At 45.2% G+C, this 15,802-nt stretch overlaps 3 protein-coding genes across 5 annotated transcripts in view; 1 reads left to right on the top strand and 2 right to left on the bottom strand.

Annotated features, from left to right (window-relative positions):
- The first annotated feature begins 1,927 nt into the window (after positions 1–1,927).
- On the top strand, positions 1,928–9,579 carry LOC121543560 (histidine ammonia-lyase). The gene is made up of 19 exons (XM_045208879.1): positions 1,928–2,038; positions 4,496–5,138; positions 5,380–5,454; positions 5,564–5,636; positions 5,747–5,813; positions 5,944–5,981; positions 6,138–6,263; positions 6,714–6,853; positions 7,015–7,062; positions 7,258–7,405; positions 7,518–7,613; positions 7,782–7,840; positions 7,951–8,031; positions 8,237–8,302; positions 8,468–8,633; positions 8,723–8,857; positions 8,974–9,082; positions 9,195–9,264; positions 9,376–9,579. The coding sequence occupies exons 2-19, from the start codon at positions 4,917–4,919 to the stop codon at positions 9,451–9,453; spliced, it is 1,797 nt and encodes a 598-aa protein (XP_045064814.1). The 5' UTR covers positions 1,928–2,038; positions 4,496–4,916; the 3' UTR covers positions 9,454–9,579.
- LOC123482159 (E3 ubiquitin-protein ligase TRIM39-like) lies at positions 9,505–12,969 on the bottom strand. Its single transcript, XM_045208880.1, has 2 exons — positions 12,845–12,969; positions 9,505–11,447 (listed from the first exon to the last, which is right to left on the bottom strand). Exon 2 carries the CDS (start codon positions 11,443–11,445, stop codon positions 9,814–9,816), a length of 1,632 nt encoding a protein of 543 aa, XP_045064815.1. The 5' UTR covers positions 11,446–11,447; positions 12,845–12,969; the 3' UTR covers positions 9,505–9,813.
- A 286-nt stretch (positions 12,970–13,255) lies between these two features.
- The window catches only part of LOC123480977 (nuclear transcription factor Y subunit beta-like), a 2,663-nt gene continuing 116 nt past the window's right edge, over positions 13,256–15,802 (bottom strand). The window contains exons 1-7 of one of the 3 annotated variants that reach the window (XM_045208437.1): positions 15,742–15,802; positions 15,260–15,356; positions 14,934–15,064; positions 14,344–14,541; positions 14,140–14,218; positions 13,869–13,948; positions 13,256–13,780 (exon numbers count right to left, since the gene is read on the bottom strand). The exon at positions 15,742–15,802 is cut by the window's right edge and continues 107 nt beyond it. In XM_045208437.1, coding sequence (XP_045064372.1) covers positions 13,748–13,780; positions 13,869–13,948; positions 14,140–14,218; positions 14,344–14,541; positions 14,934–15,064; positions 15,260–15,356; positions 15,742–15,780 — 657 coding nt within the window. In that variant the 5' untranslated portion in view covers positions 15,781–15,802 and the 3' untranslated portion in view covers positions 13,256–13,747. The remainder of the gene's footprint in view (positions 13,781–13,868; positions 13,949–14,139; positions 14,219–14,343; positions 14,542–14,933; positions 15,065–15,259; positions 15,357–15,741) is intronic. The other 2 variants (XM_045208438.1, XM_045208439.1) reach the window with 2 other exon arrangements.

Here is a 15,802-nt window from a genome sequence, read left to right as displayed (position 1 = left end):
TTCACCCCCCCCCAAAGTCAATACTTTGTAGAACCACCTTTTGCAGCAATTACAGCTGCAAGTCTCTTGGGGTATGTCTCTATAAGCTTGGCACATCTAGCCACTGGGATTTTTGTCCATTCTTCAAGGCAAAACTGCTCCAGCTCCTTCAAGTTGGATGGGTTCCGCTGGTGTACAGCAATCTTTAAGTCATTCTACAGATTCTCAATTGGATTGAGATCTGGCCTTTGACTAGGCCATTCCAAGACATTTAAATGTTTCCCCTTAAACCACTCGTGTTGCTTTAGCAGAATGCTGAAGGTCATTGTCCGGCTAGAAGGTGAACCTCCGTCCCAGTCTCAAATCTCTGGAAGACTGAAACAGGTTTCCCTCAACAATTTCCCTATATTTAGCGCCATCCATCATTCCTTCAATTCTGACCAGTTTCCCAGTCCCTGCCGATGAAATACATCCCCACAGCATGATGCTGCCACTACCATGCTTCACTGTGGGGATGGTGTTCTCGGGGTGATGAGAGGTGTTGGGTTTGCGCCAGACATAGCGCTTTCCTTGATGGCCAAAAAGCTCAATTTTAGTCTCATCTGACCAGAGTACCTTCTTCCATATGTTTGGGGAGTCTCCCACATGCCTTTTGGCAAACACCAAACGTGTTTGCTAATTTTTCCTTTAAGCAATGGCTTTTTTATGGCCACTCTTCCATAAAGCCCAGCTCTGTGGAGTGTACGGCTTAAAGTGGGCCTATGGACAGATACTCTAATCTCCGCTGTGGAGCTTTGCAGCTCCTTCAGGGTTATCTTTGGTCTCTTTGTTGCCTCTCTGATTAATGCCCTCCTTGCCTGGTCCGTGAGTTTTGGTGGGCAGCCCTCTCTTGGCAGGTTTGTTGTGGTGCCATATTCTTTCAATTTTTTAATAATGGATTTAATGGTGCTCCGTGGGATGTTCAAAGTTTATAACCCAAACCTGATCTGTACTTCTCCACAACTTTGTCCCTGACCTGTTTGGAGAGCTCCTTGGTATTAATGGTGCCACTTGCTTGGTGGCGCTCCTTGCTTAGTGGTGTTGCAGACTCTGGGGCCTTTCAGAACAGGTGTATATATACTGAGATCATGTGACAGATCATGTGACACTTAGATTGCACACAGGTGGACTTTATTTAATGAATTATGTGACTTCTGAAGGTAATTGGTTGCACCAGATCTTATTTAGGGGCTTCATAGCAAAGGGGGTGAATAGATATGCACGCACCACTTTTCCGTTATTTATTCTTTAGAATTCTTTGAAACAAATTATTTTTTTCATTTTGTGTATGTCCATTACAAGAAATCCAAATAAAAATCAATTTAAATTACAGGTTGTAATGCAACAAAATAGGAAAAACGCCAAGGGGGATGAATACTTTTGCAAGGCACTGTATCAAAGCTGAGGAAGTATCAGTGACACCAGGGGTCAAACTGATAGATGACCCCTACAGCCCCAGGGCTTATCTGGAGGTGCTACTGTATGCGAACATCACCACTGACACTACAGATAGTGAACAGGACAGCCAGATCTACACCAGGCCTCCATTTGACTCAACCTGTCAATGAAGCTCCCTTTCTGGGTTGAGATTGTGGAGGAGAGGCTACTCGGGAGCAGTCTCTGGATGTGTCTTGGGGAGAGGCCTGGACTAGTCTTCCTGGTGTGTGATGGATGGGATGGATGTAGTTTTGTAAAGAGGGGAGAAGCTGGAGAAAAAGGGGAAAGGGAAAGGGTGGAGGTTGGTGCATGTGTGTGTTTGAAAGGTGGATATGCAGAATATAATTCCTCAGACACAGAGAGGAGACATGGCAAAGGGGTCAGGGTGTGTATGTGTGTGTGTGTATAAGCAGTGTTGTGAGACACGCAGACACAGAAATGTTCTGTTTATTCACAGACTGGGAGCGGCACAGGAAGTGGCCAACGGGAGCTTCCCGAGGAAAAGCGAGGGGCGATCCCACGTTTCTATAGAAGGAAATGGGGAGTGTGCTTGACAGAGACCACTTCCAATCTGGGACCCAAGGTAAGACTGGCTGAGCCACTGCAGCCCTGGGGGGAGATGACCGCAGAAAGATTTGGAACACTGTCATGTTAGCGTCATTCATAGGAAGTCATGGTCACTATAGAAGACTATAGTCATACTTATAGTCATGATGTCATATCACCAGACTGTTTCAGCTATAGCCATCTCTAGTAGCTATGGCGCTTGCTAAGGTTGGCTATCTGTGTGTTAGTGCCTCAGGGCTGGGTGCATGGCTAAGGAATGGCAGCGGTGGTGAAGGAATGTCTGTCATCTCCTCTCCTCTCCTCTCCGCTCCGCTCCGCTCCTCTCCTCTCCTCTCCTCTCCTCTCCTCTCCTCTCCTCTCCTCTCCTCTCCTCTCCTCTCCTCTCCTCTCCTCTCCTCTCCTCTCCTCTCCTCTCCTCTCCTCTCCTCTCCAGCTGACAGGTGCACAGCTCTGTCCCCTCAGCCCTGTGTACACTACTCAACCAAACATGAGGACAGACCAGCTCAAATCCCTTTAACTTTCTCACACACTTTCTCTCTTTCTTTCACTCTCTTCCTCTCATGCGTACACACCAACCATTGCTCACTCCGCTCCCCCCCCCCGTCTCTCTCTCTTACATGCTCTCCCTCTTTTCCTCCCCCTCTCCTCTCTCTCCTTCCCTGTCTCGTTCCCCCGTCCTCCTGTTGTTCCTGACATTCCTCATGGAGGATAACCCTGGCCCTGGCATTGATCTTCTCCGGTTTAACCTAACCTCCCATCTCCCCCTGCCCCTTGCCCTACCACATGCATTCCTCACCCATCACCTCCCTCATACCTTATCAGAGACGGCTGTACGGTTGTTTGTGGTTTTAACCCATCAGCCTGCAAATCATGATGATGTATGAGCTCAGACAGAGACAGTGGAGTCCGTGGGGGATGGGAGGTCAGAGGAATGGTTAGTGTAGGGCAGCACCTCAGATAGGGTGGTCTGCTATGGATGGAGCTGTGGTGGTCCCAGTGTTTAGTAACACCCAGAGCAATGGCCCTGAGCTGATAGTGAACAAACTGTCCTGTGTGGGATTGGAGATTGTTTATGTACTCTTAATTGTATGTTAAGGCTCGCACACGTGGATCTAGCGTTCGTCTGCCGATCGTTCAGCGCGCTGTGTTTTAGGGACCACCCTCATTTTTCACGTGATTCTATATGTAAATTTGGTGCGCACTCTGTTCTCAAATTAGGTTCAGAAGTGCTAAGTACTCTGGGCCAGCAAATGCTATTGGTGTGTCCGAACCCTTAGAGGGATAATAGGCTTAGTCTTCCCACACAAGATGTTCCTATGACCTGAAGGTTTTCTCTTTGTGTGTGTATCTATAAGGTGCACATTTTCTTTTCTATCTTCAGACAGGCAGGCATGCTGCCTGCCTGTCCCTGGTATCTCCGTGCCTTGCTCCGGCTCCCGTTCTCACTCTAATTGACCGTTCTCTGCTGCTGGAATGTTGTCTCTGGAATTCTGCAGTAGTCTATTATCTGGCCAGAGTGCCACTACACTTCACCCTACTACCACTCTGCCTGGATACCATCCCATAGATACCATGCCATAGATACTATCCCATATATACCATCCCATAGATACCATCCCATGGATACCATCCCATAGATACCATCCCATAGATATGTCTGCAGTCACGGTTACCCCACACTGCAGGCTAGCCGTATCTGCTTTTTCTTCTAACCCTGATCAATGGCTGTTATGGTCAACCCCAAGATGAGAGATTTCTCTCATACATCTCCTTTAATTGGGCTTTGACTCAAGTGTGGGCTGCAAGTGTTCAAGTGCCTTAAACACACTGACATTTTGAACATCTTGAATGAAAGCTGTGCTATGCAATACAGCTCAGAAGTTATCTTGGAATGGAAGCTTTTCGCTTCTTTTCTAATCTATTCGAAAGTTGCTCTCCTTCGTTGCTTTCTCAGAAAGTGATTTTAACAGAAAGAGTCAGACCCCCACTAACTGACAGCTGAATGATCCCACATTTTTTATCATTATTCAACACAGTTCCACCCTATTTCTATGGACACACATGACAAATCAGCTGCTTACTCCACTACATTTGTAGTTTCAGTACAAACAAGTACACTGAAGTCTACCTGTCTGTCTTTACAGACAGATCTACGTGTTTTTGCATACTTTTGAATGGTCTACATTCAGAGTATTTGCATGAATGATTATCCAATGCATGAAATAATCAAATGTATTATGGATCCATTCCATCTTTATCATATCAGACTGTTATGGATCATGACTGTTATGACTAACTTGGTGGGTCACACATTCCAAATGACAATTGCCTCCCTTTACTGGACACAATCTGTTTGGTGCCTGGGAATAGTATACGTACAATTCCACAGTCCTAGAATGAGGGTTGGGTAGGCTTTGCATGGAACTTGACTGTGAAGCTGACCTTTTTCCATTCATTCCATTTCATCAATAAGATGCAGTATAAAGAGGGAGCTGATTAATCTGCAGCATCAAATGAGGAGGCAGAGTGGTGAAGGACTCTTGTTAAAAGAAAGTTGAGTAAGTCTTGACACTTTAATTTGATATTGTGTTTTATTGTAATTTTATTGAATATTGGGTGCAGGTTTTTAAAAATTAAATATATATAGGTGTAGACACTTATGTACAAGAATATCCCACACAACTGTTACCCTTCTCCAGTAAACATAGGTGTACACTGACTGGGGACCAAGACAGGTGTTAATGTGAGACAGAACTGTTAATGTACAGGGGCTGGTTGCACCAGTTACACGTTAAACACAAGTTGGTCTTACATTTTTAATCGGACGTAGAGTAACGACCAGGCACAAGCCCACCTGTTGCAACCAGCTCTGTGGTGGGTAGACCAGTTAATGAATGAAATTGATCCTTTCCCCTGGCTTTATAAAGAATTGTCTCTGTCATTGTCACACAGTAGCTACCTGTCTTTACCGCTCTCTGATTGTGTCCCTCTCTCTCTCTCTCTCTCTGATTGTTGTTCTCTCTCTCATAATGAATGTTCTGGAGCACAACGACTTTATCAACGTCAGTAAGGAAGAAACTGCCATTGGGAAACACCAGTGTCAAGATCCCAAAAAGGTGACTATCTGCATTTTGTTATTATCCACTGCTTGAACAATATTATATTCAATGGCATAAATAAGGGGGTGGAGAGAAAAGGATGGGAGACTTGGAGGGACATAATTCAATGGTCATGGAAAAGCAAATCATATTTGACACATTTCCCACAACGTAACCCTGTGTAACTGCTGACTACATTGATGTGTGTCTGTCTGTCTGTCATTGACGTTGTCTGTCTGTGTGTCTTGTTGCGTTCCAGTACCTCTCTCTGGATGGTAACAGTCTGACCACAGCTGATCTGGTCCGTTTGGGGAAAGGCCTGTTCAACATCAAGGTATGATTTAAAGAAGACCATGCTCCAGCATAGTCCAATCAGAACGTTATCAGCTGTGCTGGCGGACTGCTGTCGGTTAACATTTGAACTCCTCTGTTTTGTCACCCAGCTGACCTGCGAGGCTGAAGGGAAAGTCAATGAAGCCAGAGAAGTGATAGAAACCATCATAAAAGAAAACCGAGGTATGGGAGATCATAGATTAATATAACATATAGCTATAGATTAATATAATGTGTGATTCTACATGTGTTTATATGTCAATGTATATCAATGTGTGTTTTTTCCCCTGTAGTTGTCTATGGCGTCAACACAGGGTTTGGGAAATTTGCCCATACACTCATTCCGAAGGATAAACTCATGTAAGTTGTTTATTAACTAGCTGGGAAGAACAAGTATTTTCCCATCTGAATAAACATTGTGCGCTAGATCTGTTTGTCAATCACTAACTGTCAGAATCATTTATTGACTGTGTGTTTTCTTTGTCTTTAGGGAACTACAGGCGAATCTGATTCGATCTCATAGTGCTGGTGGGTTACCATGCTTATAGAAACCGACTATATGTCATTATAATACCTTTATTTCCAAGGGACAGATCAGGCCTATCCTTGACTAAATTGCACCCCTGGTGCTCATATTGAAATACTTTTCGATGTGTGTGTGTGTGTGTGTGTGTGTTTGTGTAGGAGTGGGCACCCCATTGAGTATAGAGAGGACCCGTATGCTACTGGCTCTGAGGATCAACGTTCTGGCCAAAGGGTACAGTGGCGTCTCCATGGAAACGGTCCAGGCTATGGTCAAAGCCTTCAATGGTAAACCCAGTCTACAATAACAACATGAATTGAAATTCTGATTCAACATTTTGACTTACTAAAGCCAAGCGTGAACTCTGTGTCTGTGGGTGTGTTTGTGCATGTGCACGTGTGTGAGTGTGTGTATGCATGTCCTGTCCAGGTACATTGTGCTTGTGTGTATCTGTGTGACTGTGTGTGTGTGAGTGTATCTGGGCACATGCGTGTGTGTGTGCGAGCGAGTACACATGTGGTGCACACTGCGCAGAACATCGGAATAATTATCACTGTGAATCATTGTAATGTTGTATCATGCATTGTTTGTTTGTGTCAATTCATCCCTAACTGGTGATTTAACACGAAAATAAAATGTCATTAATTAATCTATTCATTCGTTCATGCATGCATTTGTTTGTGTGTGCGCGTACATGCGTGTGTGCGTGTGACGGATATCTCGCTCTACTCTCCCAGCCTCCTGCCTGTCGTTGGTGCCAGAGAAGGGGACGGTGGGGGCTAGTGGAGACCTGGCCCCCCTGGCCCACCTCACCCTGGGTCTTATGGGAGAGGGCAGGATGTGGTCGCCTCAACGCGGCTGGGACCACGCCAAAACAGTTGGGCTACCCACAATGCCTCTCTCTCAACCCAAAGACACACCTCAGAGAACCAAGATGTTTTTGTTAGATAAAATGTATAAATGACAGCCCCTAACTCGTTTCCTGTCTGTCTGTCTTTCTTTCACCTCTCCTTTATTCTTTCTTTCCTCCTTTTCCAGGTACTGGAGTGTCATGGACTCACACCTTTGGTACTGAAGCCAAAAGAGGTACAGTGCTAGAGATGTGGTAATAGGAACTCTCTTGGTTTGACTATTTGTTGGTTTTTCTATCAGGCATTGATTAAGTAGTCTTGTATACTGATTATTGATAACTGGGGTTAGACGATATCATATCTGGGATATAATAGCAGTAGATAGTGGTGTCATTGAAGATCAAGTAATGATAAGTGTTTTATCGTGCAGGGCATTGGTCTGATTAACGGGACTCAGATGATGTCATCTCTGGCGGCGGAGGCAGTGGAGAGAGCTGTGGGCGTGGCCAGGCAGGCTGACATCATCGCTGCCCTCAGCCTGGAGGCCCTGAGGGGCACCACCAAGGCCTTCCACAGCGGTCAGACACACACACACACACACACATATAGTGAATTCACTGTTGGAGCTTTGATGCAATAAGAAGTGAACCGTTCCATTCCATTGTGTACTGGTCTGTTCTGCCCTTCCAGACATCCATGCAGTGAGGCCACACCCTGGTCAGATAGAGGTGGCTCTGAGACTCCGCTCTCTACTCCACTCTGAAGTCTTCCCCTCCCAGATCTCTGGTAAAGTCAGGCAGGCGAAACACACGCACACAGAAACACACACACTCAATTATTGTCCTTGTTATCATTTTCTGTCCAAATATAGACGTTTAGTCATTTGGTGGAAACCTTAACAGTGCTGTTTGGTCATTTCCTGTCTCTGACTTCCTTTGTTGTGTTTTCCTGTAGAGAGTCATAGGACATGTGACCGTGTCCAGGATGCATACACCCTCCGCTGTATCCCACAGGTAGAGTGTGTGTGGGTGTGTTGCAAATCTTTGTACCCGTGCAGTGAGGGGCTGGAGTGAACTAACCCTAGTACCGGTGTTTATTTTTGACTCTCTCTCCTCTCTTTTAGGTTCATGGGGTGGCTAACGACACCATAGCCTTCGTGAAGAACATCCTCTCCACTGAGCTCAACAGTGCCACTGACAACCCTGTATCCTCCCACTGAGTTACATTGTTATATTTACTTGAAGACATCATCTCTTTCTTTGATCTCCTTTTAGTCCCCCAGTGATTATATAAGTTCACCACAAGGAGGAGCCCTTGGACTAGCCCATATGGGTTTTGGCTTCCTGTATACAGCTTTTATTAGAGACTCATAATGTTGTCCCAGATATAAAACCTTAACTCTCGTCCAGCTGGTTTTTGCAGAGCGAGGTGAGACCATCTCTGGGGGTAATTTCCATGGAGAATACCCAGCCAAGGTAGAGTCACCGACAAACAGATTCACTCCATTCAATAAACAACTCTGTTCCCCCTCTTTCCTAGCCTGGTCCTAGATATGTTCGTACTGCCTTACCAATGATCATAGGAGTTGGAAAGGCAATACAAACTGATCTGGGACCAGGCTAACCCTCTCTCTCCCCCAGGCTCTAGACTACCTGGCCATCGGGGTCCATGAGCTGGCCAGTATGAGCGAGAGGAGGACAGAGAGGCTGGTCAACCCCTCCCTCAGTGAGCTGCCTGCCTTCCTGGTCCAAGACGGAGGCCTCAACTCTGGCTTCATGATTGCACACTGCACTGCTGCCGCCCTTGGTAGGTCTCTGTGCTTTTGTGTGCGTGTTTTAGTGTGTGTTTGTGCATATCGAAAACGTTAGCGTGTGTCTGTGTCTGCTCCCGTACAGTATCTGAGAATAAGGTGTTGTGCCACCCATCCTCCGTGGACTCCCTGTCCACCAGCGCAGCCACTGAGGACCACGTCTCCATGGGGGGCTGGGCCGCTAGGAAGGCCCTGAGGGTGGTGGAACACGTAGAGCAAGGTAACTCCTACCATACAGTCACATGGCACTAATGTGTGAAATGCTCATCCCATCAAACAGCATGCCTTCAGAGTTAACCCTGAGAATAAAAAGGCATCGCTGCCTCTGCTTTTCAGTTCTGGCCATAGAGCTGCTCGCTGCCTGTCAAGCCCTGGAGTTTCTCCGCCCCCTCAAGTCCACTACCCCTCTGGAGAAGGTCCATGAGCTAGTGCGTTCTGTTGTCAGGTAAGAACCATGAGAATGTGGAGCTCTGATTCGAGTACTGCCCAATGTTGTTGTTCTGAAAAGGTGTGTGGAGGGTTCTACAGCACATCAGTTTATTCTTATTTCCCATCAGGCCTTGGGATCGTGACCGTCAAATGAGTCCTGACATTGAGGCTGTTCACACACTCCTCAGGGCGGAAAAGGCAAGATGCTTACTCCATCTCAGTATTATATTTATCGTTCCAGCTAATTGATAACGAGGCAGATAAAAATTAACTTCTCTGTTTATGTTTCTCACCCGTGGCTTTCTCTAGGTGTGGGAGGCGGCTCGACCATACATGGACCAATACCGAGACAGGCTCGGACTGAAACCACTCCCACTGGATGACTAGGATATTTGTATCAAAATGACTCAAGTATTTCTTGCTTCTACTGTATGATTCCAAATGCAGGATTCAAGTTTATTAAAGGTTATTAGAGATATACAGTGCAAACAATAAATGAGCTTAAAAAACAAACATATTGCTTATATTATTTCATGATCAAAAATTCCTACGAAATGTAACTCCCAGATATGAATCCTACCTTATTATGAGCCTGGAGAGATGTTCTTATATCTTACAATGCTGGTGGACACAAACAACCACCACCAGTAATAACATTACAGTTAAATATTCTCCCTGGTGTATGACAACAGATTATGATTATTCTACATTTACTAAATGTACTGGTCATTTAGTTCAGTTTAGAACTCAGTCTGTGTGATTGAAAGGAGAGATTATCAGAGGGGCAGAGTTTTCACCTTTATCATTGCCAGGGCCAAGGAATGGATATAGTTTCTCTGTGAAGGTGCAACCAGTGAAAGAGTAGATATGAGACCTGGCGTCTACATCATAAAAGGAGACCTGACCCTCCTCATAATCCACAAACACCCCCACCTTCTGGGGCTTCTCTCTGAGGTATAAGCAGACACAGGAGTAGGTACAGGCTGAGTACTTACTCCCATCCCTCAGGACCACAGCCCAGCATCCATTTAATGGGCTCTTTGTGATCTTCCTGTTGATGGACTCTCTGGCCACTCCTAAAGTCCACATAGTTTTCACCTGAACATTCACCTCATAGTAAAATCTCCCTGAGGAGAAGCCCTCATTTCCTAGGACATATAAAGCTCTATCAAACCTTTTTGGATTATATGGAAGATTACGCCGTGTGCCTCCGTGTCTCACTTGTTTCCCATCTTCAGAAAGGATGAGACTGGGATGTGCTGTATCAGGGTCCAGAGTCACATCCACTGCATACTGCTGAATCCTCTTCAGTTTGACTTCAGGCAGCTTCTCCATCTCTTTATTCAGTGTCTCCTCCAGCTGAGACACAGCTCTCCTCACAGTCCCCATACACAGATCACTGTGAACACTGATCTCAGACCAGTCCTTGGTGGGTGGAGGGGTGCAGAGGGATGGAATGCTCTGGAGGAGGTGGAGGTGGTCCTCAGTGTGTGAGAGCTGCTCCAGCTCAGTGCTTCTCCTCTTTAGCTCAGTGATTTCCTGCTCCAGCTCTTTAATGAGCCCTTCAGCCTGCCTCTCTGCTGCTTTCTGCTTCTCCTCAATCACCTCAATGAGCTCCGCCTGGCTTCTCTCAATGGAGCGCACCAGATCAGTGAAGACCTGTATACTGTCTGATATCTCTTTCTCTGCCGCTCTCTTGCTTAGATCTACTGAGTCGTTGATCTCCTTCACCTTCTGCAGTCTCTCCTGGATCATCTGCTGAACTTCTGCCTCAGTCTTCCCCAGTTTAGCCATCTTCTCTCCATACTCTTCCTCTAGAGGGACAGTGTCATGAGTCATGTGGTCTGTTTTCAAGCACAAGACACAAAGACATGTCTGGTCCCTCCTACAGAACAGCTCCAGGAGTCTGTCGTGCTTCTTACACATCCTGTCTTCCAGGTTCTCCACAGGATTGATCAGCTTGTGTCTCTTTAAGGCTGCGACTCTCTGATGAGGCTCCAGGTGAGTCTCACAGTAAGAGGTCTGACACACCAGACAGGACTTCAGGGCCTTGAGCTTCGTCCCAGTGCAGAAGTCACAGGTAATATCTAGGGGTTGAGCAGGACATTGTTCTGGGCTGCTGGTAGCTTTCTCCTGAAATGACTTCCTGAACTGAGCAGCCATCTCAGAAATGAAAGTATTGACAAACAGATCTGGTCTCTTATCAAATGTTTTTTTACACATTGGACACTGGAACAGGTCGATGCTATCCCAGTACTTTGTGATACAGGCCTTGCAGAAGTTGTGTCCACATGGAATGGTGACCGGCTCAGTGAACACATCCAGACAGATAGAGCACAGGAACTGCTCTTTAGACAGGAGACTGCTGGAGGTGGCCATATCTAGACAGAGACCAAAGGTGAAACCATAAACAATTTATTGGAATCAGTCAGCTTTAGAGTTGTCAACATTGCCTTATGGGATCATAGTAACTGATATTGATACATGATGTTAAAACATATATAAAAGTCCTATAACCAAAGTATAAAATGTTTAACATATACATTGAACAAAAATATAAATGCAACATGCAACAATTTCAGTTAGTTCATATAAGGAAATCAGTCAATTGAAATAAATTCATTAGGCCCTAATCTATGGATTTCACATGACTGGGAATACAGATCTGCATCTGTTGGTCACAGATACCTTAAATGAAGGTAGGGGTGAGGATCAGAAAACCAGTCAGTATCTGGTGTGACCACCATTTGCCTCATGCAGCGCAACACATCTCCTTCGCATAGAGTTAATCAGGCTGTTGATTGTGGTCTGTGGAATGTTGTGCCACTCTTCAATGGCAGTGCGAAGTTGCTGGATATTGGCAGGAACTGGAACACGCTGTCGTATACGTTGATCCAGAGCATCCCAAACATGCTCAATGGATGTCTGTTGAGTATGCAGGCCATGGAAGAACTGGGACATTTTCAGCTTCCAGGAATTGTGTACAGATCCTTATGACATGGGGCCGTGTATTATCATGCTGAAACATGAGGTGAAGGCGGCGGATGAATGGCACAACAATGGGCCTCAGAATCTCGTCAAGGTATCTCTGTGCATTCAAATTGCCATCGGTAAAATGCCATTGTGTTAGTTGTCCGTAGCTTATGCCTGCCCATACCATAACCCCACCTCCACCATAGGGCATTCTGTTCACAATGTTGACATCAGCAAACCACTCGCCTACACGACGCCATACACGTGGTCTGCGATTGTGAGGCTGGTTGGACATACTGCCAAATTCTTTAAAATGACGGAGGTGGCTTATGGTAGAGAAATGAACGTTAAATTATCTGGCAACAGCTCTGGTGGACATTCCTGCAGTCAGCATGCCAATTGCATGCTCCCTCAAAACTTGAGACATCTGTGGCATTGTGTTGTGACAAAACTGCACATTTTAGAGTGGCTTTTTATTGTCCCCAGCACAAGGTGCACCTGTGTAATGATCATGCTGTTTAATCAGCTTCTTGATATGCTACACCTGTCATGTGGATGGATTATCTTGGCAAAGGAGAAATGCTCACTAACATGGATGTTAACAAATTTGTGCACCGAATTTGAGAGAAATAAGCTTTTTGTGCGTATGGAAAATGTCTGGTATCTTTTATTTCAGCTCATGAAACATGGGACTAACACTTTACATGTTGCATTTATATTTTTGTTCAGTGTAAATAAAAAGGAATGTGAACGGTAAATAATGTAAAGCTTATCTTCAATTTAATATTTCTTAATCTCTACTCACCTGTACAGTATGTTTGTGGATAACACTGTCCTTGGTGTCAAAGGTTTGGAGACTCTGCATATAGTCTGAACGTGTAGCTGTTTAAGGGATTTTTGAAGTGCTGTAGAGTTTGGTCCTGTACACAATATACTGTACTATATGTCTCTCTACTTTAGTTTCAGTTCAGCAAAGTGAGTTAATAATGCTCCTCCCCACCCGATACTGCTGTGTGGTTCTCTTCCTGGAACAGTTAACCCTTTACATGGCTGAAATTTGGAACTTATGTTTTATTGTCATTGATTAAAACAGTATTCAATGAGTCCATACCAGGAAGAAATTAAATCTACTTTCACCCCTGGTTATTACAGTAGCTATGAAAAAATTGGTGTAATTATTCAGATGTGTGTAAAGATGTCGATGACAACCAGAAGGTATTGGGTCACTTGGATTTTTATTCAAAGGATTTACGTCACATTAAAGCACATGGTACTAGTTTGTCCAATTAGAAAAGAGCTGACATTAAGGGCACCTCTACTCAAGGTAAAAAAAAAAGAGTGAGCAAAAAAAAACAATTCCCCTCCCAAACCTGCATAAAACAATTAATGTACAAAAACAAACTATCTGGTCTGAATAGCATTAAAAATAAAGTATCCCAAACTGGTTCAAAGATGCACTCTAAACCTTGAGGCACCTCATGACTACATTTAGAGAACAGACTTGTACATTTACATGACAGGGTTGTGTCAACCACCACATCCCCTCCCACCCATAACAGCCCAACTCCAAGGCCTCCTGTCCATCTGATGATTGCCTTTGACCTTTTGACGGTGGGGTCATACACTCAGCCTATGGTTAGCCTACGGTCGCCAGGCCTGTGTCTGTGCGGTCGATGGCCGCCGCGGTCAGAGCAGGAGCAAGGCCTCGTCATGAGAACTGGATCTGCTGCACGCCAGGAATCTACAGGAGCAAACAGAGGTAATGGAGAGAACTGTCATGGATATGTGGTAATGGTCTAGTTCTGGTTCAAATTGCTGATGTCACTTACCTGTTGATATGAGGTGGTGTACACCATGACGTTCTGCTGTTGGCCGTCGGCTGCTATTATTCCGGCTGGCAGTTGATTAGCTGGAATGGAGGGAAGAGGACGTTACAAAACCGTCCACAGCACAAGAATATAATATGCCATTTAGCAGACGCTTTTATCCAAAGCGACTTAGTCATGCATGCATACACTTTACATATGTATGCATGCATGACTGTAAAGCCTCTACTTTAGTATGAGATGACAAAATTGAGAACTGTTCTGAACCACTTACTGAAGCTGTCATCTGTAAGCTCCTCCCCCAGGCCTTCTCCCACCGACACACCTGGGATTCCCTTCTCTCCCTTCATCGCCTAGGAAACATCAACGTATTGTGAGAGATGAAATAGCATGTGATGTGCGATTGTGCGTTTGTTCATGGATACTTGTGACTGTGTGAGACTAATTGTCAGAAGAGAAGAAGTGTGTTTAGTCATACCTCTCTGAACTTCTGCAGGTAGATTTTGAGGGGCTCCACGTACATGTCGAAGCCCAGGGTTGACATGGCAAACAGGATGTCCTCTCCATTGATAGTCTTCCTTTTCTCCTGGTGGCAGCGCTCGCTGGCCTCCGACGTGATGAAGCTGATGAACTCGCTGACACACTCCTGCACACACTCTTTGGCGTCTTTCGCTATCTGTGAGACACACAATTTAGGACAAAGAGGAATAGGATGAGGAGCTGGTTTCGGGGGGACTGAAACAGGGAGGGACTATCTGTACTTGTCCAATAAGAAACACTCATTTTTGTTTTCTGTTACTAAACGTTTTACTAATAATAATAATAATAATATGCCATTTAGCAGACGCTTTTATCCAAAGCGACTTACAGTCATGCGTGCATACATTTTTGTGTATTGGTGGTCCCAGGGATCGAACTCACTACCTTGGCGTTACAAGCGCCGTGCTCTACCAGCTGAGCTACAGAGGACCACAGTGTGCAATAATGAATACTACAAACGTCTTGCTCTCACACAGCCTACACATACATACACACACACACACACACACACACACACCCCATGGTTACCTTCCCGGTCTGTGGGATGCCATTCTTCATGATGCGTGCCACGTTAGCGATGGGGAGGTAGATGTCCTGCTCCCGGAAGTTCTCCTTCATGCCCCCGTCCTCATGGTCGTTCAGACTCTCCTCTCCATCATCTTCATCACACACATTATTACGTGGAAAACATGGATCATTGACTGTATGCATTAGGTACTGACACTGTTGCATTGAGATTGAGAGAATGTGATGACCCTAGCTACAGTACATTTTGATTGGGGGATATTCGATTCATGATACAACCACACCTGGTTCCCCGATTAGGGTTGAATTTATCAACTGATGTCCCTTACCATCTTGAGACTGGAGTACATATCCTCCTGACATGTATTCTCCAGAGAGCCCTAACGTTAGCTGGGAGGCGTCGGTGGTGGAACGGTCTTCTTCCATCTGGAACAAAGGACGACATGGTTTGACTCAAATAGCTGAATTGTTGAAAGGCGCTTACTATTGACTGGATAGCTAGCTAAACAATAATGTATAGTTTAGCTAGCCGGCTAAGTGTTCTACCAAATTAGTTAATTTCGCTGGCCAAGTGAGTGGTTGTTTGCTAAATGGGAAGCTAGCTAGCTAACGTTAGCTATCAAATATTTCGTGCAAAATATAATTTGGACAAAGGAAGCAATAGCTTTAGGTAGCTAGCCATTTGACCCTCACACATTTGGATTTACTAATCAACGACTATTGTTGCAACGAAACCATTCTGGGTACAATTTAACGTTCCTGCTCTCAAACTCTCCTTCACGCAACAAATACAAATCAGTCAGAGACGGACATTTCCATTCGAGCTAACGAGGAATTGGTTAGCAATCATTGGCCGGAGCCAGGCACAAACC

Source organism: Coregonus clupeaformis, chromosome 28 (genome assembly GCF_020615455.1).
Source record: "Coregonus clupeaformis isolate EN_2021a chromosome 28, ASM2061545v1, whole genome shotgun sequence".
NCBI lineage: Eukaryota > Metazoa > Chordata > Actinopteri > Salmoniformes > Salmonidae > Coregonus > Coregonus clupeaformis.
The sequence above is the reverse complement of the archived record's forward strand: the minus strand, read 5'-3'. Positions and strand labels throughout refer to the sequence as shown.